This window comes from Chrysochloris asiatica, unplaced genomic scaffold, assembly GCF_000296735.1.
Source record: "Chrysochloris asiatica unplaced genomic scaffold, ChrAsi1.0 scaffold00009, whole genome shotgun sequence".
NCBI classification, from domain to species: domain Eukaryota; kingdom Metazoa; phylum Chordata; class Mammalia; order Afrosoricida; family Chrysochloridae; genus Chrysochloris; species Chrysochloris asiatica.
In genome coordinates, this window is record NW_006408527.1 from 23271523 (window position 1) to 23297828 (window position 26306).

Genomic DNA, 26306 nt, shown 5'->3' on the forward strand with positions numbered 1-26306 from the left:
GCTTCTCTAGAAAACCTGGCCTAAGACAGTGGTAGAACAATTTGGAAAAGGTTGGAGAGAATGTTTGCCCAACTCGAAGACTATAATCAGTGTAACTGAATTGTACAGACAGAACTTGCAGAGTTGGTGTATGCTTTGTTGTGCATATTTTCACAAGACAAATGAAATAAAATAAAATTTAAATGTCCACTTCCATGTTTAAATTGAAAAAAAAAGTTCTCATTGGAGAAGAGATCCCAGAGCCCTTAGGGCTTTTTGACTGGGGTGGAGTTTGCTTTCATCCTGCCACGGAAGCAGAAAACAGAGGAGGTCCTTCCTCCACCACCCCCACCCATCCTCCCACCCCCAGGGACCTGGCCTGACCAGCTGGAGAGGCCAGGCAACTTTCTCACCTTGGGTGTGCCCTGAAGGACAGGGCAGAACCTCTGCTCCACTATTTGTACAAAAATTCCACCATCATCAGCTCAGCCAATCAGTCACAAAGAACAGACTTTATTGATGTATTTGGCACTAAATCCCACACAGTTCCAACCCTACAGCTGAGTGCACAGCCAGTCTGTAATGTCACCGGGTGTCAGATAGGACCAATAAGTTAATATGAGGAACCCTCAACTGGGAAGGGGAAAGTCAGACATCTTCAGGCTCAGCCCAAGGTGCTCTGGGCACCAGCATGGATGGGGGTAGGAGGTGCTATATATTGGGAAGGGGCCAAGAGACAAACTAGAAGAGAACATCATCTAAAGTAGAGCAGGAGAATATAATAGGTAGCCGGGTCACCCAAAAAGACATAGGGAGGTGCAGGATGTGGTAAAGGCCTGGCAAGAAAGACCAGGTGCTTCCCCTCCTTCTGCAGGGCCACCTTGTTCTTCCCATGGCACCCTGTGCAATCCACTTTATCTCCACCTGGGAGAACTGTGCTTCATTTAGGTCAGGCATCAAAGTTCTTAGTGCCTTAAGTCATAGTCTCTGACCAAGAAGTCCAGGGGATTTGAAGGGGAGAGGGTTCTGCATGGGCAAACTCAGAACTCAGCTTTCCCTAATCTCTTCTAGCCTCAAAGCAGCTGTTTTCTCACTGAAGCAGGATCTCTACCTGGGAGTCTAATCTGGTAGCAAAGAAGGCCCCAGAGCAAGAGAACCCTAGAACTATCTTCTGGCAATTTCCAAACTTGCTCTTGGTCAGCTGGAACAAATGCCCTCTAAAAAAAAACTACATCTCACCAATACTCAGAGGTAAGTATTTCTAGGTTTGCATAAATAAGGACATTGCTTCTTTCAAGAGAAATCCGCAAACTCAGAGCAAAAGCAGAGATGGGTTGGGAAGTAGGAACAGTGGCCCCTCTCTGAGAACACACCACAAAAAGTGGTACCTTTCCAAAATTATTGATAAGGGTTTTGGTCTGTTGGTGTCTAGGACTATGACGAAAAGATGTTAAGGTGTAGTGAGATTGCAAACCCATGTAGTATCTAGAGAGGATGGTCAAAGAATGGGTTGCTTTCCACCAATGTATGCCTCAGGCCAATCCCCAGTCCAGTGCTCGGGTGCTACGATTGAATGAAACCTCAAAGTCAGGTTGGAATAGAGGCTGGGAGACAACAGGGCATAGAGAGGGCTTGGTGACTGAGGGCCCCAAAGAAAGTTTATGGGATCAGAAAAATAGTTGAGTCTAGAAAGACAATATTCCACCAGAATGTACTGACCTTTATAGCCTGCCACTTAGTGTGTGCATCACAGAGCACGTGCAAAGTCCTATAGTACCCAGAGACCTGGGATATGGGAAGAGTTCTGTGCAGGAATGTGCAGCACATCCAGCCTCCTGCAATAGTGGGACTGGAAGGCCAGGAGCTGTTCTCTGGGGACTTTCTTCTGAGGGATCCTGATCTGGCCATCAGTACTTTGTACATCTCCTGCCACTTATTTTGCAAAAGGATACAAATGTTATTAGACAAGGAAGGCTCCAAGTCTAGTAGGTCAGTCTCTTGGGGGATAAAATAATCATATTACAATGATCTTAGATCAAAATACACATAAATTTTCAGGCCAGGACTTCTAAACCCAAACTGTTTTTTTTTTAAAAAAAAAGCTTCAGCTCCAGTTATCGACCAGCGATGTGGGTGGAAAGCTGAAGGAAGATACTCAGGCGGAGTGGGCCTCAGTCCAGCCCTGCTGTGAAAAAGTCTTTTCCAATAGTGGGGTGCAGGCATTCGGAGCACAAGTTGACACCTGGCCTTGCTACACCTGGCTGATGATCTCCCCATTCTCAGGTACAAAGACTTGTACAGGGGCCCCCTCAGGTGATCTCCGGAGCACACACACTGTAGGCACCTGCCAGGACCAGGAAGAAAGAAAAGGTGAGTGAGTGAACCAGGTGGAGAAGTCCAGACAGCAAATGCACCTACACCACCCTGTTCATTTAGGGTGCTGATCTGTACCGGCACCAGCTCCACCATTCAACTTCTGCCACTGCCTCACCACCCCTGGCTCATTGCCCACCCCATGGGCAATCTTTCACTCTAAGTTCCTTTAAGGTGTGATGGACATCCACACCTTCTCTTTCTCCCCCTTTTTCAGACTCACTCCTGTCACCTTCCCTGTTTGGCAGGTTGGAATGGGCTGGGCTTGGGCCAAGGGCAGGTCCAAGCTCGAATGAAGGGAAAAGTATACCAGCTGAAGGGTGCGGCCTGGGATTGGAGCTAGGGTTGCTGCCAGGCCCAGGATGCCAGCTGCAGCTCCAAGACCTACTGGGTGGGGGAGGAATGAGCAGCTGGCTAGGCCTGCTGAGATTCATGAGTCTCACAGAGGTAGCCTGTTGGCAACTTCTGGAGCACGTCCCCTATAGAGCCTTCAGTACCAGGGAGAAATAAAGAAAGGATTCATGTGTGCTAACTCCACTTCCTGAATGAAGAATTGGGGCACATAGAAACCAGGGTGGCAACCATGCTTCATTTCAGAATACTCTATCCCATCTGCTACCCACCAGCCTGGTGCTGGGCTTCTGAGGCCTTGAGTAATGAGCACATCACAGATCGATTACCTACTATATTCTGGTGCTGCTGGAAGTACTTTATATCTCTTAACTCATTTAAACCTTAGTAGCCTAAAATGGGTTTTACTGAACCCATTTTACAGAAGGGAAAACAGGGGCTCAGAGGGGTCAACTTGCCCAGTCATATAACTTGAAAGTAAAAGTACTGGAATTTGAGAGGGTCTGTGCCATTAACCGAAGAGTCCTGGTGGCACTGTGTGGTTTTCTAACTTCAAGGTCAATAGTTCAAACCCACCAGCTACTCTGCAGAAGAAAGATGAGTCTGCTCTCATAAAGATTTCATTTCAGAATCCCCATACTGGGTCGATATGAATCAGAATCAAATAGAAGGTAGTGGGTAGGTGCTCTTAATCATTATGTAAGCTTACTTCTCAGTATGTGGGAGTGGGGAGAGGGGGTGAGGAGTCATGGAGTTAATTAAACAAAAGGCATTCACAGGTTCTGTCCTCTGCAAACTCATCTCCACATTCTCCATTTATCCCGGGCCCTCAAAAATCAGGAGATCTGAGAGTTAATTTTAGGCACCAAATTTGGATTGGGCTCTGGATTATGAACAGAGGTTTATCAATTTAGTGGATTATCTACAATGGAACCATTAGAGAGAAAAACAAAATATCAGCTATCTGCAAAGATGATCTCTACCAGTAAACTGGTATGTGCTCTGGGGCTAGCTGTGGCAGGCAAAATGAAGAGGGCCTCAGGGAGTCAAGCAAGCCTTCCAAGCCAAGAGGAAATGATTTTTCGCTCACTCTTCCTAGCTGGGGATTTCCTAGCCACTAGGCTGAAGGCCTTCTGTCTTTCTACTCTGCCACCTGCTAGAATCCCAGCCCCTACCCCCAGCTGACCCAGGAGGGGAGTCCTGCCTGGCCGTACCTGTGCCTGTGGTCCCAGGGCTCGTGAGAAGCTCTCTCTCCCTAGGGGCAGGCTCCTGACTCGGAAGGCCCCCTGCCTGTCCAGCGAGTGGGGGCGAGCGCTCCGCAAGCGCGCGCGTTCATGCCAACACCTGAGCTCCTCCGAAACTGCTGCCTTGCTAAGCCCCCGGCCCGCAGGGCTGTCCTTCAGGGAGGGCGTGCGCACGATGCGGCTGTGGGCGGCCACTAGCCGCTGATAGCGCAGGGACGCCCCTTCGTCCTCATAAGCCATAGGGTGGTTTTCAGCCATCATCACATACCGCCCCGCTGGGAAGTACCCCGGGGGCAAAAGGAGCTGGGGGTAGTGAGGTACCCAAGCCCCAAGGTGGTGAGGGAGCTCAAGTGGGGAGAGGGGCCGAAGGAAGGAAATGTCGGGGCTGCTGCTGCCTGGTGACGTGGGGTGGGAGATGCTGGAGACATCGGAGCCACTGTCTTCTGAGCAGGAGTGGTAGGCAGGGGGCGGCAGGGAGGACTTGGTAGCGGGGAAGCACGAGTCTGGCACGGTCACTGTGTAGTGAGTGGGACGACGTCGGGGAAAGACGCTGCGGCCTCGACCCTCTGGTCCAGCCCGGAAGGAATCCACCCTGACAGGGAGAGGGAGACACAAGAGTCTGAGAGGCAGACAACAGGCGAGGCAAGAAGAGACCAGGACATCCACACACTCACATGGGCCTTCAGGCAAAACTCCCCCAAGCAAACCCTTTGGCCTACTGTTGGAAATCAATGCATTCCAACACTACTTGGAGTCCATGGGTATTGGAAAGAGTGGCTACTAACTGAAAGGTTGGAGGGTCAAGCCCACCCAGAGGTGCCCTGGAAGAAAGAGGCCTGGTGATCGACTTATGAAAAATCTGTCATTGGAAACTATGGAGTGCAATTCTACTCTTGACACACATGGAGTTGCCATACATGAGAGTCAACCCAAAGACAACTGGTACTGGTATCATGACACAAAACTGAAGTCAGCTTCACTCACACAATTATTAGTCATATAAAGTAGACTAAATAAATGTCCTATCTTTCCAGACATTTCATCTGGTCAGGTAGATATATATGGTTAGGTATTTTCAACTTGAATGTATAAAAGCTGTACGTGGTACCCAAGGCAGCCAAACACAGGTGGGCCCTCCACAGGGGCTTCTAATCCAGTTGCCATGAGTGGTGGTTGCCCAAAGGGGGCGCCCTTTTCTAATGGGCACAAAGGTAATGTTTGTGCTATCAAGGTGTTGTTGAGTGTCCTCAAGTACGGTTCTGACTCACAGCGGCCCTGTATAGGGTTTCCGAGGAGTGATTGGTGGATTTGAACCACCAACTTTGAGGTTAGCAGTCCAGTGTTTACTACAGAGCTACACCGGGACTCCGCTTTCTAGGTTGTTGTTGTAAGTGCCTTTGAATTGGTTCTGACCCAGGCCTAGTATAAAACTCCTTGACAGTCCAAGGATGCCTGACAAATGAATTTATGCAGACAGAGAGCCCCGGCGATCCCTAATGATGGCCTGGGCCCCCAGGTGGTATGATTAACACTGTCTGCCATGACATGATATTTAAGTCAATATACCAGTTGACAAAGTGGATCATTCATTGTCAATGGCTAATAACAAAACATTTTCCAAAATATCTGCTAACAAAAGAGAACATGACAAGGGTAAAAAATGTGAATGAACTTATGCAAAAAAACGCCCCAAACTGGAGTCTTTTGAAGAAAACGACTTGCTTTATAAATGACTTGCCTTTGGCTGTACATCTATGGAGAGGTGCTCCAAGAAGATATTCTAAGACGAAGCCAGCTGTCACCCACAGGAAGTCCTACCTGTTCCTAGAAGGGACTCTCTCCCTGCTCCCAAAACCCTGGGCTAGCTGTCTCTTACCTCAGAGACTTCGATTGGCCCCTCCTTCCCTGCATCTCGGGGGTGGCGGGAGCACTTGTGCGGCCCGGCCGCTGACCAGGAACACTGAGGATGGGGACCACATGGAAGGAAGCTGACTCCGGCAGCCAAAGGCTGGACATGCTGGGCCCATCCTGTGGTGTGGTAGCTGGACTGCTGCAGAAAGATTGGGGACAGGTTTGTGGTAGGTATGCCTCCCTCCAGGGCATTCAGAGGAATGGGGACACAATGGAAGGGGGCCCCAAAGTTAGTGGTGCGATTACTAGCACTCTTAGGAATTATCAAATTCACACACCCACCATCACAAAGGAGAAAGGTGTCCCACGCCTCTCCCCCTTTCTGTCTGCTGTACCCCTAGCACGTCCTTCCTTCCCATCTGACCTAGACTCGCTACTGGGCTCAGAAGACTTCCGGGGCTTCTCGTAGGGGTGGTCCAAGCTGGTCTCCTTCCAGGGGCTATTCTGGATAGGGGCTCGCTCCAGGGCCCCAGTCTCAGGTCCTGCTGGCTGCAGCCCCTCCAGGCTCTGGGGTGGAAGAGGTCGGGAAGGCATGGCCGGAGTCTCTGGGGGAGGTTTTGGCACTTGAGATTCCTCTGCAGGGGTAAAAGCAACCTGGTGAGGGCAGCTTCTTGGAGAACCGGCCCAGCAAGAACCTTTGCAGCTCTGGTCTTGCCCTCTTTCCCACAACTGACTTGTCCCGCTGCTCTAGGGCAGGACTTCAGCCCCTAGTACTCAAAAATGTTTTCTTCTCCTTTGGGGCTTCCTCCTTCAAGAAGCCTCCCCAGATTGACTCTTCGTGGCTTGCCTGACTGTACTCTAACTTCTGCCCTGGTGCCCTTATCTGCACCTAGCTTTCTGTTTACCCATTTTTCTGGTTCTTGCCATACCCATGTGTCCTATTTCCTTATTGGCTTGGGCAGTCCCACAGACAAACTGTACCACCTTCTTGGCCCATTTCAGGGTTTGCAAACCTGTTCTTAATCTCTGGACTTGCGTTTTCTCCCCCAATGCCACCCTCATTCCAAAAAACAGGACTCTAGAGGGCAGTCAATGTAACCAGATTGCCCTTTGGCTCTGACGGGTGGAAGAAAGCTCCAAGATGGAGGCTCCAGGGTAAAGGCAGGGCTGATAGGTTCTCCCAGAATTCATTTTTCCCTGCCATCAAAATCATTTAGCTTCTAGAGTAAGAAAACCAAAATGAAGCCCAATGCCATGGAACTGATTCTAACTCACAGTGACACTGTACGACAGAGTAGAATTGCTTACTAGAGTTTCCAAAACTAAATTGTGACAGAAGCAGACAGCTTCATCTTTCCTTGGATCAGCTGGTGGGTTTGAACCACCAACCTTTCACTTAGAAGCCCAATGCTTAATCCAATGTGTCACCAGCGGAAGGGATCAGCACATCGCCACCCTCAACTGAGCATATGTAACAACGCACAGAAATCGACTTCAGGTCCAAGCTGAATACCGAACCCAGGTGGCCCCAGTCTTCACCTATACCTCTAACTGCTACACCACTACACCCCACTTGAATTCTCTCTCAGGAGCAGGGCCCCAGGACCCTGAGTAGGTGTCCAGCCCTGACAATTGTTCCCAAACAGTTCTACTCACCCTCCTCCAGGAGCAGCCCATCTGATAAGGAGCTGTCATCAGAGGCACTGAGCTCTGGGAAAGCAAAGGAGAGAGAAAGAAGCAGGTGAGGAAGTTCACTGCACAGACCTGGGTAACCCACAAAACCCAGCACCTCTCCTGACCTCTCCTTCCCCAGGACAGCAGCCTCTTCAACGGCAATTCCCACTGCATACTAAATAGCATATTGAATGTGACTTTGGAAAAAAGTAAACAATCAGGGACTAGGAGATTGGAGTCCTGGTGTGGTGGTGCAGGGATAAGTAAAGGACTGCTAAATGTAAGGTCGATGGTCAAACCCACCAACCACTCCAAGGGTCGCTATGAGTTGGAACCAACTCAATGGCACTGAACAGCAACAAGAGATAAGAAAACTGGGTTTTAATTTTGGCTACAGCCTAGCTATTGGTTGTGGTATTGTTAAGTGCCATCGAGTCAGTTCCGACTCATGGTGACCCTATATATATGATTTCCAAGGACAGCTGGTAGCTTTGAACCAGCAACTTTGTGGTTCACAGTTTAAAAAGATATCTCTCTGCCTTGGACCTCAGTCTCCCCATTTGTCAAAAGAAGCCAGGACTTTCTCTGACAGGACTTCTCAGCAGTAGAACAAAAAGGCAAAAATCCAATTTTTTTGTTTTTGTTTTTTAGTCTTCAGGGATGAGACTAATTTTGCTAACTGTTCTACAGTCTTCTGACATGGAAAATCACACAACTCAACTCAAGGATCTCAAATCCTAGCTGTCCTGTGTTAGCAGCAACAACAGCAGTGTGAGATGGAAACTGGAGCTGTGGGACGTGAGAACTTGTCAAGATAGGATCCAGAAGGCCTTCTACTGCTATACAATCAATTCCAGCTCAGCTAGGATGGAGTCCAACTACCCTATAGAGTTTCCAAGACTGAAAATCTTCACAGAAGCAACCTGCCTTATCTTTCTCCCGAGAAGTGGCTGGTGGGTCTGAACTGCCAACCTCTTGGATAGCATCCCAATTCTTAGCCCACTGTGTAACCAGAGCTCCTTGCAGCAGCAGCTATTCCCCAGTGAGGGAGGAAGCCCTGTGCCCATAAGACCTTGAGACCTAGTCCTAAATTTTGATTACTCTGGAAAGTTGGTTTCTTGGAATTGCAGCTTAAGTTACACAAAGGAAACTAATAGCTTCTTCTGATTTTGTAAAACAAAAACAGACAGAAAAAAAAAGCTTATCTCGGAACCACCAATGAGAAAGTGACATGGTGGTCTCCCCACTCAGTCCTATGTAATCTTATATAAAGCTAATACGAAAGCTGTTTGGGGAACTTGGGTTCTTTGGGACGTTAGTCACCACTGCTGCGCTGGCAATAAAAGCCTCTTCCTCTAATATCACTGGTGTTTGGGTGATTCTTTCTCCCGTTCGGGCCTCACTTTCCTGCAATACCAGGAAATCAGAGGGGACCTATCTCTGCCATCGCCCTTCAGATCCTAAGAAGGGGCCTGAGATGACCTGATGGAATTCACAAAGATGAGGAAAATGAATAATAGCCCAATGTCTAGGGTGCCTGTTATTTTTCTAAAAACTTTGAATATATATATATATACAGAGAGAGAGAGAGAGAGGAATCCTTGAGTAGAGCAAACAGTTAAGTGCTCAGCTAATAACTGAAAGGTTGACAGTTCAAGTCTCTCCAGAGGCACCTTAGAAGTCCAGGCAATCCACTTCTGAAAGATCTCAGCCATTGAAAACCCTGTGGAGCGAAGTTCTACTCTGACAGACACAAAGTCACCATGAGTTGTAGTCAACTTGATGGCAACTGGTTTGGTTTTAGTTTTATCTTCTTCATGTATCAGCTGAGGAAATTGAGGCTCACAGGAGTTGAGTGACGTGGCCTAGGCCAGTCAGTCAAAAAATGGTTGCATCAGATTTCACACCCTGATATTGTGGTTACTGAGTCTGGGCTCTTATTCATTATCCATTACCAGCTCTCTTGTGAGTTAGCATTTAATGCGTAAGTCATTACCCAGAAAATTCTAAGAAAAGTAAACAATTCTAGCTACCTTGGAATCCTCTACAACAGGGTTTAGTAAACTGTGGTCTGTGGGCCAAATCCAGTTCACCAGCAGCGTTTTCAAATAAAGTTTTGTTGGAACACAGCTATGCTTATTTGTTTGCATAATGTCTAGTCGCGTTCACATTATAATTTTCACACACTTGAGTCATTTCAACAGAGACTGTATGGTTCACGAAGCCTACACTGTTTGCTATCTGATCTCTCATGGGAAAGTTTGCCAACCCCTGTTCTGCAACTTAAATGAAATACAGACTTTATGCAGAGCATTCCATAAACATTGTAAGGCATACCATGAAAGGAGCTAGGTCTGACTCCCACATTCTGCTTAGCTCACAACTACCCTTTGCTTTGTGATTCAATTAAAGTGACACCCTCTTATTGGATATTAGTTTCCTACTTCCGATCTTTTATAAAACCCAGATAATAGAGGTTTTTATTCTTTGTCGATATTTGTATGGAACTGTTCTTATCATACAACCAGAATTAGAGTTATGTGGGTTGAATATATTATCTGGGAAGAGAGACATCATTTCCATTATTCCTAATCTTCATAAAAAAAAAAAAAAAAGGCAGGTCGAAGTTTTGTAGGTGAAAAGGGGGATAATTCAAAGAAAGGAGTCTAGAGAAACTGCATTTGCAGAGGTTGGTGGGGGTGGAGCACCTCTGTCAGCCAGCCAAACACAATGGGTGTTGAGAACTGCTCAGTGTCTCAGTCTTTCAGGAGCTGACCACACAGCCCCACCTAGGCCTTGCTCAACCTCCCATGGCTCTTAGTGCAACACGGCTCTTCCTCACAACTGTACAGGGCATCCCAGGCTGAGATCTCTTAAGCTGTGCTGTCCAATTTCATAGCCACTAGCTGCCTGTGGTTAATTTTTAAAAGTTACATTTAAAAAATGAAAAAAAAAAAATCAGTTTCTCAATTATACTAGGAACACTGATGGATCAGTTGCTAACAGAAAGGTCAGAGGTTCAAACCCACCAGCCATTTCTTGGGAGAAACATGTGGCAAACGATTTCCATCAAGATTTACAACCTCGGAAACCCTAGGAATAGTTTTACTCTGTCATGTTTGGTAAGGTGGAGGGTCAGAGAAAAAGGAAGACCCCCAACAAGAAGGATTGGCCAAGTGGCAGCATCAATGGACTCAAGCGTAGCAACAGTAGTGAGGTTGGCCCAGGATCAGGCAGTGTTTCATTCTGATGTGCATAAGGTCGCTCAAAGTCGGTACCGGCTCAATGGTACCTAACAACAACAAGGTCACTATGAATCAAAATTGACTCAATGGCAGTGGGTTTAGTTAGAGTCCAGTTGCACTAGGCACACTTCAAGTGCTCAATACCTTCATGTGGCTCAAAATAGCAACTCACTGCCATTGATTGCATTCTAACTCACAGCAACTCTATACAGGGTTTCTGAGGCTGTGAATCTTTACGGGACCAGACTATCTCATCTTTCTCCCTTGGAGTGTTATCTGCTGGGTTTGAACTGCCGACCAGTGCTGCTCATACAGTGCTACCAGGTCTCCTTCACAGGTGGCTTGTGGCCACCATATTGGACAGCACTGATACCGAGCATTTCAATCATCACAGAAATTCTACTACACAGCATTTTTAAAGGCCAGCCCTGTCAATCAACAGGCAATTTACAGAGCACCTATCACATGACAAAGGGTGTGCTGTGGGTATCTTTCATTAGATTCACAGCTGTAAATTCAAGAAGTGCAACATCTGACTGCTCTCTGCACCTGCTTTCTAACTGATTTCCACTCATCGTGGCCCTACGGAACAGAGCAAAAATGCTCCTTATCGTTTCCAAGGCTGTCAATTTTTACAGGAACACTCTCATCCTAAAGAGCAGCTTGGGGGTTTGAACCACCAATCTTGCAGAGGACTAGCTAATTACCTCTTAACTGGCTTAATGACATTCCCAAATTGCAAAGCCTTTGTGTAGGGATTGTGAGTTATATTTGTGTATATGCATGTGTGTGTGTGTATTTGACCTGTTTGTTTGCTATGTGTGTTTTGTCTCTTTTGAATTCAAAAAATCATTTGGCTACTAACTACGAATCCCTCCCTACTTCCTCTTCTCTGAGAGAATACACCTGGACAGAGGAGCCACCCAACAAGAACGACTTGCCCTGAACTACCTCCTATATTCCCCAGGCAGGAAACTAGAACTCAGGGCTTCAGGACTAAGTCAAGAACAGGACTTGAATTTGGAGAGTGCAGGATTTTCATTCCTGATCTGGAGGGCAAAAGGCAGCATCAATGCTAGGTCTTTCTTTTCCTTATCTGGGCTGAGTTACCCTGGGACAAGTTTCAGAACCGCAGCCTCCTACCTCCCACACAGAGTTCAGCCAAAGCAGCCATATCTCAGCCCCAGGCGTGTCCTGGCCTGCTCCCCACTCTGATAACAAGAGATGTTATCAGTCACAATGGTGGCAAGAGCATGACAAGCCCCACCTCTGTCACCCGACACAGACAGATGCTTCCAGAACCACCAGCGTTACTGGGCTGAGTGAGACAAACTGGGATGGGGGGGGGGGGCACATGTCCCAGGGTGATGACCAATGCCCTGGCTGCTCCCTAGCAGCATGTGAAAAGTTACCCCTTAGGGACTGCCTTGCCCAAGTTAGTAACTATCTTTCAAGGGAAACTCAAGTCCCAGGGGCCCTACTGGGATGGAATAAGGATAGAGCTGTTCTTTTCCACTGGTGCCAGGCAAGAGTCACAGACCAGGCCAGACAAGAGCCATAGGAACCAGAGAGAAGTCTAGCCACCTGTGCACAAGTCAGTTGCACCATGTTCTTTGTTTGCTGGGTCAACTATCAGAGGGAGGCACCTCCTCCGCCACCCTCCAGCCTTGGTCCTCTACTCTTGGCTGCTCCCTACCCCAAATTAGTGCAAGCAGGAACCACTGAGGAACCTGCAATGAGAACCACCTGCCAGAGAGGGCCCATGGGCATCCTCCTCAAGCATTCCCAGGAAGGAGAGCAGGCTTAGCAAAAAGCTAGCCAGACGTACAGGAGTGAGAGCCTGCGTATGTGGGAGAAGCAGACAATACTCCAAGTCTAGGCTGAGTCCTTTAAACCCAGTCTGCCCAAGGTCACAGCCTGTTCCCGACTCCCGTTCCCTCATATACAATCAAAGCATCGAAGGCTAGCAGGTCCAGCCATGGAAGTCTGGGACCCTGTGTGAGAGTTTGGGGAAGGGTGTGATGCCATTGGGTTGCTAGTCCTGACCAGGCAAGCTGTGTTTAGGTTGACAGAAAAAAAAGCAGTTGAACCTAAGGGCAAGGAACTGCGTGTTGGAAGGTAACCCAGCTGGATGCACTGATGTCACGTGAGCATTGACAACTCGCTTGGTGCCTCACAGTCTTGGTCTTCAAGCCAAGGGGCTCAGGGACCAGACTACAGGCACAAGGAGAGCAGGGAGAACAGCAAGGAAGGATTCCACTGGTGACCAGGGTGGTGCTAGATTCTTAGGGAGTATGGTCCTAGTGTAGATTTCAAGCTAAAGGCCCCCATGAATGGCTGTGGCCCCCCTGAAACAATTCAAGTGCTTAGTTGTACAGAGCGACGGTTGTTCCCCTATGCTGCCTCTCTTAGGCCAGGGCATGTCCATTGACTCAGAACCTCAGACTCATATCAGCCTCACACCACCCAGACCCGGGAAGGTGGGCCTGGGATACTGTGGGTTAAGTTCAAGGCTACTTGGAGAATGATGTCTGTCTAGAAATCCCCTGGCAGACAGTGTGTTTGAAGAGGATATGGAAGGAAGAAGTGGAATGTTTTCTAAGGGAGGATGAAGGCGGCCTGTGTTCTAAGGCTTATTGGGGTTGTAGAGGATAAGGAGGGGACAGAAGTCAATCCAAGAATCCCTGAGTGTTACAAACAGTTAAAGTACTCAGCTGCTAACCAAAAGAGTTAGAGGCTCAAGTCTACTCAGAGGAACCTCAAAAGAAAGGCCTGATAATCTACTTCTGAAAAAGCCATTTTTCAGCCTATAGAACACAGTTCTACTCTGGCACACATGGGGTTGCCATTGACTCAGAGCCCACTCTATGACAAGTGGTTAGAGGTAGGTCCAGGGGTTGGGCTAACGCAGCTGAAGCCGACTGGGAAGATTAAACACAACGTTGGGCACGGTGGGCAGTGCTAATAGTGTGACCTAGAGCCAAGCTGCCCATCCTCCCACAGAAGTTCATAGGATGGAGAATCTGGAAGCTGGCTAGCTCACCTCGGCCCAGTGGGAGTGTGGCGGGTGGAGGCTCGCTGTTGCGCCGCCGCCGATGCTCCCCAACACAACGCTCCAGCTCCCGTAGCTTCTTCTCCTCCTGCAGCATGGCGTGCTTCCTCTGCCGCCGGGTCTGCCTGCTGATGTTCTCCTCCCGGCAGAGCCGCCGGGCTGCCTCTGCGATCTGTAGCTGCAGGGCCAGCTCCTGCTCCAGGCCACTCAGGGGGTCCTGAGGGGGGCACAGGGAGAGTAGGGGGACTCAGGGAAAGGGACACGGAGAACAGCCCTGACTGTGTGTGTGGACATGAGTAAACGGGTGGAGTGATGGGAGGAGCCACCTTCATTAGCCCGAAAAGCAGCATGGGAACCCGCCCACCAGCCTGGCAGGGCAGGAACCAAAGTGGGGCACTTTCTCTCCTGACCCCAAAGGCCTGGGCAGGTGAGCTCACTGGCCGCCCATGGGAAACTGTTGTCAACATTCACTTGGCCCAATTCACCCCCACCCCGTGGCTTCTACACTGAGAAAGAGGAGAGAGCAGCCCTGGATTTGTGCCTGGAGTTCTTAACTGATCTTCTGCCCACCAGGAGACCAAATCTGGGTTCCTCCCTCTAGAGTCCAGTTCTCACAGTTCCTGGAGTGGCCCAACTTCCTTGTGGCCATTTGGGTCACACATTAGTGGGTGCCCCTTGGCTGTCTCTCTCTATGGGACATGGGGCTAAGCATCTTTATAAGGTGTGATGGGACTGCCCGGGTTCTGGGCTAAGGTACTATGCCTTGAACTATGCCCTCCAGACAGGGTGCCGCAGGTTCAGTGATAAACCTTTGGGAAGTGAGGCATGTTAGTGGCTTCCAGAAATTCTTACCTTCCTATGCAAGGCCTGCTCATCCAGTTTATAAGCCGCTCCAATCCTGCGCCGGACCTTCGGTGCTTTTTCCCCCGGTTTGAGGGGATATTCTGCTGGTAAGGTGCCTGTCAGCTCCTGAGGCAGAAACAAAGTCATGCAGGCCCCTTCCCATTGGGCCAGCCCTCACTCAACAGAGAGGAGCCTGTCTCACTTGCCCCAGCATTATAAAGAGCCCTATCTTCTGAGCTAAGGAGCTCTGGTAGGGTAGTGGTTATGAATCAGGCTGTGAACCGCAAGGTTAGCAGTTTCAAACTACCAGCTGTTCCCCGGGAGAAAGTTGAGGCTTTCTGCTCCCATAAAGATTTACAGCCTCAGAAACCCTGTATAGGATTGCTATGAGTCAGAACCAACTCCACAGCACAAAACCACCACCATCTTCTGAGAGCCCCTTGTATATAAGCAAGCCACCTGCACCCCTTCCCATCACTCATGGCTGTCTCATTCCCATCCTCAGGGTACCCTCAGCACTCTCATTGATAAGCTGCTTCCTCCTTCCCTTCAACCTCCTCCTGCTCAGCCCCCACCAAGACTTATTATTGCTGTTGGGTCCACTGAGTTAATTCCCGCCCATATCAACCCCATGTGACAGAGGAGAACTGACCAATAGGGTTTCCTGGCCTGTCATCTTTACAGGAACAGATTGCTAGGTCTTCCTCTGCAATGCCATTGGGTTTGATCAAACCAAATCATTTTGCCACCAGGGCTCCTTCAACAGAAAGCTCTACTGCCCTGATTATAATCTGCGGCCTCTCCCTGTGCCCTGGCCTGCAACCTGTGTAAGTTTCCTCCTCTCATGAGTTCTCTCCAAGGCCTCAACCAAGACAGCGTCTGTGCACCATACCCCAATCTGATTCCCAGAATTCCCTTAGGAACAGGGAATTCTGACCCACTCATAGTGACCCTGTACAGGGTTTCTGAGTCTGTAAATTTTTATGGGAGCAGAAAGCCTCGTCTTTCTCCTACAGAACAGCTGATAGTTTCAAACTGCTGACCTTGAGGTTAGCAGCCCAACATGTAACCACTACGCTGCTAGAGCTCCTTTTCTCAGCCCTAATACCCCCCAAAGTGGCTCCTGTTTAGCACCAAGAAGTGGCCTCAAGTTTGTGGTGGGGGTGGCTGAGGCTCTCACCGCCTCCCTTAGGCAGAGTCTCCTCAGCTCCTCCAGGCAGGCCTCTAGCCGCTCCTCCAGGGCCCTCTGCTGTTTGCGAACCGCTTGAGTCAGCTCCTTGTGGGCCAGCTCCTTGGTCTGGGAGATGGGGCTGTCAGGGCCTGGGGAGAGCACAGTGGGCATCATATTCTCAGGGGAGTTGAGGCAGACAAGTCTCTCTCAGTATTTCTAGAGCACCCCTAGGGGAGTTCACACATGCACACATGCCCAGAGGGTGAAGGTTTGTGGCCTGTGTCATAAACATAAAATACCAAGTCTCCTGGATGCTTTAAGGAGGCAAAAATACAGCACAGAGTGATGGGAGGCCTACCAGACAACCTGCAGTGAGTAGAATCCTCCCCACTGCCCTCACCTACTACAATTAGCTCCTCAGGCTTCTCTCTTTCTCTGGCTCTCAACTTCTTTCTGTCAGTCTCTCATTCTCTGTCTCTCTCAGCGCACACACACACACACACACACACACACACACACCTCTTCTCTCTTGTTCTCTGTCTAGAGTAGGCCGGAACAGGCCCAGCAGCTCAGTCCAACCAGAGGCAGGGCCTCTACACTGGCCAGATGAGATTTGCCAGTGCTATGAGTCAGAATCTACTGGAAAGCAATGGGTCTGCTCATCCCTGGGCCTAAGGTAGAACACTGCAGATCCCTGCTCCAGATTCCAGGCCAGAGCCCTTAGAGAAGAAGAGGTCACATGTCCTTAGGGAAGAAGAGCTCTGACCCTTCTTTGCATTTCCCATTGCCTCCAGCAAAAGCCTGCCTCTCCCCTCCCTCACATCCAAGGGAGTCAGCCAGGAAGTCGGCCACTCACCAGACTGCAAGATGATGCCGCTGTCTGTGTCGCTGACCTCATCCTTACTCTCCATGGTAGATTTCTGGGAGGAGGGGGCACAGAGTAGGGAAGGGCGATGCTGCTCCCAGGCTGGACCAGGATGTGTAGGTGGTGTGGAGTTTCCCCAGCTTTTAGAGAACAAGAACCAAAAACTAGACACTTCTTCAGAACTTGGGAATTAGATGCTTGAAGGCAGGGGAATGGAAGTGACATGGCGTTCCTGGGAGTATGAGGGTTTGGGCGATCTATTGATGCTGGGGGAGATGCAAGATACGCCTCCTCACCACCAAACCTTGCTCTTGGGACCCAGCCTACCCAACTCCCCACTGCTTCCAGGACTGAGGCTTTGAGTTCTCTAGGCCCAACGGGTTGACGGTGATGGTCAAAGAGCCTCCAAGTCTGGGGAGACAGACAAGGAAGAGCAAAGACAGAGGTAAAAGGAGCTAGAAAAGTAGGAAGAGAGGACCAAGCAAGGAAAATGGGAAAGAAGGGAGAGGAAGGTGCCGCATGAGGACAGAGGCAGTGGGGCTTAGTGCCCCTGGCATGAGGCACAGTGGGTGAGGGCACTTCGAGAACTGGCTAGGTTCTGGGAAGTCATCCAACGCCCTGGTCTGGGCCCCCCACAGTCCAGGATGCCCAGCTGTCTGGGCCACGTGATTCACCCAAGTCAGATGCTGTCAGTGCAATTGCAGAGAACTGTTCCTAAGTACTGAAACAGCTCCCAGGCCACCAACTACATCTAGATGACCCCTATGCCCCATAGCGAGGTGGAGCCTGGGAGTGTGTCTGTCAGGGCTGCCAGGAGTGGGGAGAGCAGAAGCAGCCCAAGGGCAGGGCAAGGCCACAGACTCCTCTGCTCCCTGGGGCTCTTGAGCTTGTGTGATAGGAGTGCAACCATCCCAGTTGTGCGTCAACCCAACCAGACACCAAAACAACACCTGTGGCCCGCCCCCTCGCTCCTCACCGAACCCACACCCCTGGTCAGGGTCCCAGCTGGCTAGGGCCTGGCAGCTGCTGGCGGAAGCAGGGATGGGGAGGGGCAGGTGGGGCCCAGGCAGGCGATGTGGAGGGAGAGCCCAGCCACCTCCTCACTGAGTCAGCCCCATTGAGCAAGAGTCCAAAAGTCCATCCGAGTTTCTGTCTGGAGCTTATCCTGCCTCCTCGGGGCACAGGGCACCATGAGGTGGGAGGTTGGGGGGTGGGCGCTCCTCATCTCTGTTATCAGCTAACAGGGAAGCAAAGCAGGCCTTAGAAAAGCTGATTGAAAAGCCGGACAGAGAAGGAGAGGGGACTGCACTCAGCCAGGTCCTCAATAGTCCCTGTCTATCGAGAGTAGGAACAATCAAGAGTTTTTAAAGACCTACATAAACAGCATGGAGGATATGCTCTAAAATGCCATCCACTGCATTGGTGTTTCAAATCTACTTCCTGCTCCTCAGAAACCCTCTATAGGATTGCTAAGAGTCAGAACCAACTCAACAGCACTTAACAACAACAAAACACAAACAGCACAGTCTATCAAAGCAACAATTTAAAACAAAGTCCTGAAAGCAATGTGCACTTTGGGGTTTCAATTCTGCAAAGAATTCTAGAGAATGAATGATAGTATTTTTTTAAAAAAAGATTTATGTGCAGTCTTTGCAAATATACTAAAAAAGATATTGTCCATATGTTCTGGGGAGCCCATTGCACATAAGGTGAGAGCTACCTCTGCACGGACCATCCTTCCTAAGTCCTCAACCCTGCCCCAAACTACCCCCCAGAGATAAGAAGGTGACAGAGGAGCTGCCGGCCCACCACTCCTCCTACCCACTGAGCCCCAGTCAGGGCTAGGAAGCCAAGCAGTCTCAGCTGGCAAGATGAACAAGGAGAGGAGGTGATGCAAGAGAGGAAGACCATTAATTAGTCACACTCAATAATTAATTATTAACATCCAAGGGGTTGCTTGGAAAGTTATGACAACTCAAACCCTGCCTCTCAGGGGCTCCTTGACTGTTACAAAGAGGAGTGGGACATTGTAGGGACAGAGGAAGTGGGTTTGAGCACACAGCCCCTGTAGCCCTCGGATTCTCTCTTCCACACATCGTCCCTTGACCAGGACAGCCAGACTCTCACTTTACAGGGCTGGGGGAAGGCACCTGCATTCACAGGAGTGCCAATCTGATGCTAGATCCATGCTACTCAAAGCAGGGGAACAGCACAGGCTCTGAAACCTGGAAACTAGAACTTGAGTTCTACTCAGCTGTACTGTCTTGGGGAAGTTACTTACCCTCTCTGGGCCACCTTTCCTCATGTGTGGCCGAGGCACTTTCCACTTCCCAGCCTGAATCTCAGCCTCTTAGACAATGTCAAGCAGAGCAAGACACCCATATAGCCACTATCTGGCCCTGCTAAAGTTGCCCCTCCACAGTTGTAGGGGACCTGCCCCAGAGTCCCAGGGTCTGGCTTTGCCCCTGCCACCCCCTCTATCCATGAAGTCTCCGGAGTCTCAAGTGTCTAACACATTACTTTTAGGTAACATCCTCACCCCCTACTCCCCACAGGAATTGTCTCTGCTCTCCCAGGTTCTGGATTTCCCACTCCTCTCATTGCCTCCCTAGGACTGGGCCCAACTGAATGAGCAGTGCCCCCCAGAAAAGGGAGGGATAAACCAGGACCTTCTTTTAGGGAATTCTCACACAAAGATGTGTCTCCAAAGCCAAGTTCTGAGCCTCTCTGTTCTAACTCATCCCTGCTTGATGGTTCTCCTGGGGGACCACAGGGACCGGCCCTCTCTCTAGGCCACCACCACCCTCATCAACCCTGTGCTCCAAACATGAGCAGGTGGAGGGAGCAGCCACTGTGCAGGCTACTCCTATCCCAGGCCAGCCTGCCCTTCAGCCCCAAAGACCACTCCACCCTGCCCCACCCTTACCTGCTTCAGAGCTTGTGTCTACAAGTTTGGAAACAACCCTGTTCTTGGGTCAGGGGTCCAAGGGGGCTCGCATGTTCCCTCTGGGTCTCCCAGGCCACAGGCTGCCCACCTTGTGCTCTCTCTTTCCACACGCTGAAAGCTGTCGGTCTTGTCCCTCAGCCAGCCGCCAGCCCGCCCCTGTCCCTCCCAGGCTGCCGGGCCAGGGGAACCAGGTTACTTGTTATGACTTGAGTCAGAGGGGAGGAGCAGGTGAGCAACTCCTTCCCTGAACTAATTCCACAGCGGCTGTGGCAGGCAGCTTCTGGGCCCCTGCACTTCCGGAGGTGGAGACAAGAGAAGGGGGGTTCTCATAGAGAAACCCCAGAAAACAGTAAGGGTCATACAATGTACTGAGCTGTGAGCTGCCCAGAAGTCCCCTTCTCTGCTTCACTGTGCTGCTTGTACCTCAGTTTCCCTTTCCAGAAGTGGAGGTATTCAAGGCTCCCAGCCCTGGTGTCACAGTAGGTTCATCGTGAAGTTGGCAGTTCAAACTCGCCAGCCACTCTATGGGAGAAAGATGAGGCAGTCTCTGCTTCCACAAAGATTACAGTCTTGGAAACCCCATGGGGTAGTTCTGCTCTGTCCCACAGGGTCACTGTGAATCAGAATCGAGTTGAGGGCAGTGGGTTTGGTTGTGATTTTTTGGTAAGGTCCCCAGAAGCAGGGTGAAAGTTCTTAGCCATGGAGAACACCACCAGGCATGGGTCACTGCTTTCCCATACACAGAAATAGAAACTGAGGCCTGCCTTTGTAACTCCCAAATCAGGATTTTAAAGCCTCAGGTAAGGCAGCAACTTTGGAACTCCAAATGGAGCGGCCCTGTGATCCAGAGAGAGCCAGGCTGTTCTGTTCTGTTCTCTTTTTATCCCAGACATTTCCCCCTAAGAACATCAAAACCATCACTCCCTTATTTATTGTTTGCATGGTCCATCGGGCACTAACCAGAAACCTAGCCCAGCCCCCTCCTCTACAAGAGGGCCAAAGTCCACAGAATTAAATGGAACTTCTTGTTCTTGTTAAATGCTGTAGAGTCAGTTCTAACTCATAGAAACCCTATAGAGGGTTTTCACGGAGCAACTGGTGGGTTTGAACTACTGACGTTGCAGTTAGCAGTCCAGTGCTTATACTACAGCACCATACCAGGAATTTGCTTCTACAAAAAAGTGGAAAACTGGAATTCAGGCTATTTTACAGCAGAGGAAGCAGGGCTGAGACTGCCTGTCACATGTCACCTGTCCCCCAAGGCTGGAATTGGAGACACCCTGTTCCTCTTCTCACTACTTTCTATTCCTCCCTACCATGAACTCCACCTGCAGAGATCCCATCTGAGAAGGCTGAGTCTCCTTGGGATCCCTACACTTCAATAGAGCTCTGGATTATTTGCCATGCCCTGGTCTCTAAGGAGCCCCCTTCTACCCACCCTCCAGTGCAGAGATGATGGAAGTCTGCTCTCTCCAAGCTCCTGTCAGCCTTTCACCAGGAGCACCGCCTTCTTTCCCCGACCTCGCCCCACAGCACACCTCCACATTCCTGTACACACCCTCTTTATAAACAATGCAAGCTGGAGTCCTCCAGGCTGGCCAGCCAGAGGCCTCTTCTGTGGCAGAGAACAGTGCTCAGGGTTTCTCAAAGAGAGGCAGCACATTCTTCCAAAGCCTCCCGCTGCCCGCCCCCAAAAAAGGGGAATTGACTCTGAGCACAAATGGCCCTTCCTTGCCTAACCCATTTCCAAACTGGGGTGTAGGGAGAGGCTGGAAGTTTCTAGAACTAGTGCATTGTCTATTTTCAAATGTATCAAATAAAACTGAGAACCATAAAAAGGCAATTACATTGAAATACACTTCTAAAATTAGCACACATTTTGATATATGTCTCTTTATGAACATTAAACAGGCTCTATCAGTGAACCTCAGTACCGACTCAATGGCACCTAACAACAACAACATGCAATGAACCTTGTAAAATGGAATACAGAATACACAAGAACCAAACGGACACATTTGTGGGAAAAGATGATAGAGAAGGTTAATATCAAAAATCAGAACAAGGCCAGAGGCCAACTGTAGAATAAACCATCAATTCCTCATATGTGAGTTCAAGTTGAAACTGAAGAACATTAAAACAAGTCCAAGAGAGCCAAAATAAGACCTAGAGTTTATACCACCTGAAGTCAGAGACCATCTCAAGAACTGATTTGATGCACTGAACATTAACATTAATGCACTAAGCATTAACATTAACACAATTCCAGAGGAGTTGTGGGATGATACATGAAGAAAGCAGAAGGCCATTAAATAAACAGTAAAGTAAGAAAAAGTCAAAATCAATGTCAGAAAAGACATTCAAAACTTGTTCTTGAACAGAGTCACTAATGCACATGAAAGAAATGATGAAGTAAAAGATATAAACAGAAAATTTCAAAGGGTGGCTTGACGAGACAAAGTAAAATATTACAATGAAATGTTCAAAGACCTGGAATTGAAAAACCAAAAGGAAGAACACGCTCACTCAGCAGTTGGCACAGAAACGTAGGCACCTCCAGTGCTGCATCCATTTGTTGAAACATCTCAATTGGTATTCCATTCATTGTTGTAGCCTTGTTTTTCATCAATGTCTTACACTATAGCTTGGACTTCTTCCTTCAATACCATCAGTCCTTGATCCTGTGCTACTTCCTGAAATGGTTGAATGTTGACTTTGTCTATTCCTTCCATCTTCTTTGATGCTTTCTGTGTCATTCAATGTTTTCCCTATAGAAACCTTCAATGGAGCATCTCTAGGCTTGAATTGTTTCTTCAGTTCTTTCAGTTTGAGGAATGCTGAGTGAGCGTGTTCTTCCTTTTGGTTTTCTAATTTAGATCTAAAAGAACTGAAGAGAAATAGATAAAGTCAACATTCAACCACTTCAGGAAGTAGCACATGATCAAGAACTGGTGGCAGCAGTTCATAGATAGGGAACTGCTAGGAGTTCTCTGGATTCAGAAGAGGACATGGAACAAGAAATATCCGTTGATATTAGATAGATCCTGGCTGGAAGCAGAGAATTTCAGAAAGATGTTTATCTGTGTTTTATTGACTCTGCAAAGGCACTTGACTATGTAGATCATAACAAATTAAGGATAACATTGCAAAGAACAGGAATTCTTAAACATCTAATTGTGGTCATATGAAACCTGTATATAGACTCAGAGACAGTCATTCAAACAGAAAAAGGGGATACTTTTCTATTTACAATTAGGAAAGATTTGTGTCAGAGTTGTATCCTTTCACCATACTTATTCACTCTGAATGCTGAGTAAGAAACTGGACTAATGAGATATAGAATGCAAAGTCTGGATTGAAGGAAGACTCATTAACAACCTGTAACATGCAGATGATTACTGAAAGTGAAGAGGACTTGAAGCTCTTACTGATGAAGATTAAAGTCTACAACCTTCAATACTAATTGCACTTCATCATAAAGAAAACAAAAATCTTCACACATGGACCAATAAGCAACATCTGGATAAACAGAGAAAAGATTGAAGTTATCAAGCATTTCATACTTGGAACCACAATCAGTGGAAGGAGCAGTTAAGAAATCAAATGATAATTGCATTGTGCAAATCTCCTGCAAACGACCTCATTACAGTTTAAAAAGCTATGGTATCACTTTGAAAACTAAGATGTACCTGATCCAAGCTATGAAAATGTCAATTGTTTCATATGCATGGCAAAGTTGGACAATGAATAAAGAAGACTGAAGAATTGGTGCATTTGAAACATGGTGTTGGTGAAGAACCATGGACTGCCAGTTGAACGAGCCAATCTGTCTTGGAAGAAATACAGTCAGAATGGTCTTTAGAAAAGAGGTTGATGAAACTTTAGACATGTTATTAGGAGGAAGCAGTCACTGGAAAAAGACATCATGCTTGGTAAAGTACAGGATCAGTAAAAAAGAAGAAGAAAATCTTCAATGAGATTGACACAGTGGCTGCAACAATGGGCTCAAACATGGCAACAATCATTAGGATGACACAGGATGGGCAGTGTTGTGTTTACTTTAACATAGGGTTGCTATAAGCCAGAACCAACTCAACAGTACCTAACAGGAGTGGGTCCAGTAATAACTGTTAATGTCATAGAAGTGATCTGTGCAAACAATATTTCTATATAGCTGCAACAACTGCAATAGGATATGAAAGTATCTGTGAATTCTATTCGTGGTAAAGCCACAGGTACTATTAGGACTAGTGGGCTTTGTTGCCTTCATGACTGAAAACAATGCTAAATTCTTTTAAAATGAAAAGTAAAGATGTATTTTTTCCCATAAATTTACAAACTCTGAATTCTGGACTCCACAGGTGCTTTGGTGATCATGGATCTAGTTAAGAACTCCTACTTACAGGTAATCCCCATCTCTAAGTTCTGCAGAGAGAGAACACCCACTTCTCACTTCTCGCATTACTTTCATGCAAACTGCCTGATGTATGTTGCTAATGCAGAAACTACTTGGGATAGTGGATTTTTACTATTGAAATATCAGATAACAGTAGTCAAAAGGGTGTCCAACCACACTGTTTGCATTCATCTGGGGTTCTCAATGACACTTTGTTCTCCCAAATCCACAGCATTTTTCAACCCAGCAGAATCTGAATCCCAGGCTTGCAATGGGGCCAGAAAACCAACGCTCCCACCAAGAACTTGAGAGAGGTCTCTCTGATAGTCAAGTCCTCCAACTCACAATTCTAGGGAAGAGGTGAGCACTCCTCAGCTAGGGACTTAGGGCTCTAAGCCATACTCCCAGCCAATCTAAGGGACTCATTCCCCAACCCCAAACACCAAAGCACCATCACCTACACTACCAGTTGGTGAGTAAGTGGGGTTTCCTGTTAAACCTTACAGTACTTCCAATCTGATCCAGAGCCCTTCCCCCTCACTCCTCCAGGAAGAGGAAAAACTGCAATTCTTCAGGGTTTTCATTTTCAGTGGAAGAGTCATGGGTCAGAAAACCATTCCATAGTCCTGTAGTCTAAAATTTTGGGGGGTGGGGGGGAAGGTGTTCTTTAACTCTTCTTTTGATTACTTTGGAAGTTTTTCAAAGCAAGGGTACCACCATCTCCACGTATTCGATAGTCCTCGGCAAAGAACAGTCTGTTGCACTTCTAACATTTTACTTAGCGAAGAAACCAATCAAAGGCTACGCTGCTGTAGCCAACAGTGGTGGAGGGGGAGGCGGGGAAGAAGGGAACTGTCCCGGGACCCTACAGGCGCCGGTGGGGGAGAGGGTGAGGGAGGTAGGAGGGTAGTTCCTTAACAGTTCTCTTTCTAGACTCTACACCCTGCCTTACAGGGAAGGTGTTTTTCTCATTCAAGCGATGGTGGAGTGGGCTGGGTCAGGGAAACCCCATGCTAGCCTGGAATGAGCCCTGAAATCAGACCTCTAGGCTTTCTTTAAAAAGCCCTTTGTCCTGTCCACTCTGCTCCCCTCCCCCACGCGCCCTCCACGTCCAGACAGGCCTGAGACTTTGCTCCTTTTGTTTAGCTGCGTTCTGACTTCCAGGAACCTGGCTAGGGGATCCAGAGGGTTGAAGGAAGAAGGTTAAAGAGTTGGAAACATGCATTTTTGATAGGCACTCAAAATTCCCACCACCGTAAAATCACCCCATTCGCTAAAGAATACACTCCACTAAGGTCGAAGATAGTGAGTTCAGGGACTTGTTCCTACCCCCAGTTTACCCGCGCTTAGTCCCTTTAAGTTTTCCCCTTACCTGTCCCATGGAGCTCCGGTGCCGCCCAAAAGTCCCCGCGCCCCTTGCTCCTGCCTGGCAATTTCAGGGCCTGTTCGTCCAGGCCATCTTCCCTCTCCTCGAATCTCCCCCCGGTTTCCCCTCCCCGGAGGTATTTCATTTAACTTCGGCATTTGCAGCATCCCAAATGTTAAAGATCCCAAGACATCTGTCCCCTGGGGCATACCAAGAATCAGAAGACAGAGGGGAGAGATAGAAGAAGGAATTCGAGATTCCAACCCAAGAGTCCCGACGGAAGCATATATTGGGATAGTAAGGTATCAGCACGGTGGGTGCCCAGTAAAGGCACCCGTTGGAGTGGGGAGGCTGGTCTCCTTTTCCCGTTTTCGATCGCTGCAGTGGCTGGACACCCCCTGCGCTGCCGGTTTCTGCAGCCCGGGCGGGAGGAGGCTCTGCTCACTGAACGAGTGCCCCTTTCATCTGCGCGCGCTCCCGCCTGGCTGGTGCTGCAGTTTTCATTCCAGGACACACTAGGATTAAAGAATGAAAGAAGCCGAGTGTGAAGGCCCCGCGCCCCTCCAATGCAGCGCCTCTGCCCTCTACGACCCTTTTCCTCGCCGAGCACCTCAGCGGGCTGCCTCGCTACGGGCAGGCGGGAAGAACTGGGGTTGCCTCCTCCTCCGGCCCCAGCCTGTTCCCCTTTTAGGGGACTGAACGCGAGCTGGTGGAATGATAGTAAGAGCCCACTCCTAGTGAGCCGCTTCCTACTGCTTACAGCGAGTCAGTGATGCATTCATACTGTTCTATTTTCATATGTTTAATAAACACTTCCTGAGTACCTAGTAGTGCCAAGCACTGTGGATGACAATTAAAATCCCTTCTCTGGAGGATTCACCAATCTAGACAAGTAATCAAGAAACAGCTGGATACATGACATAAGGACTAGGACCCAGGACCAGAAAAG

General features: G+C 48.7%; 1 protein-coding gene across 1 annotated transcript; it reads right to left on the bottom strand.

The window, feature by feature from the left end:
• Positions 1 to 2230: 2230 nt before the first annotated feature.
• LOC102837137 (chromosome unknown open reading frame, human C1orf106) lies at positions 2231 to 25566 on the bottom strand. Its single transcript, XM_006834157.1, has 10 exons — positions 25364 to 25566; positions 16640 to 16788; positions 15793 to 15932; positions 14622 to 14738; positions 13761 to 13986; positions 7455 to 7508; positions 6223 to 6433; positions 5824 to 5997; positions 3918 to 4539; positions 2231 to 2323 (listed from the first exon to the last, which is right to left on the bottom strand). Exons 1-10 carry the CDS (start codon positions 25564 to 25566, stop codon positions 2231 to 2233), a joined length of 1989 nt encoding a protein of 662 aa, XP_006834220.1.
• Between the last annotated feature and the right edge of the window lie 740 nt (positions 25567 to 26306).

Bases quoted from the DNA above. Each gene is read 5' to 3' on its own strand.
- LOC102837137 (XM_006834157.1), bottom strand. From the start codon at position 25,566: ATGCCCCAGGGGACAGATGTCTTGGGATCTTTAACATTTGGGATGCTG. The intron at 7,509-13,760 runs GTGAGCTAGCCA...TTGCTTTCCCAG, and splicing joins CACACTCCCACTGGGCCGAG to AGCTCAGTGCCTCTGATGAC. The intron at 6,434-7,454 runs GTGAGTAGAACT...TTACCCCTGCAG, and splicing joins TGGGCTGCTCCTGGAGGAGG to AGGAATCTCAAGTGCCAAAA.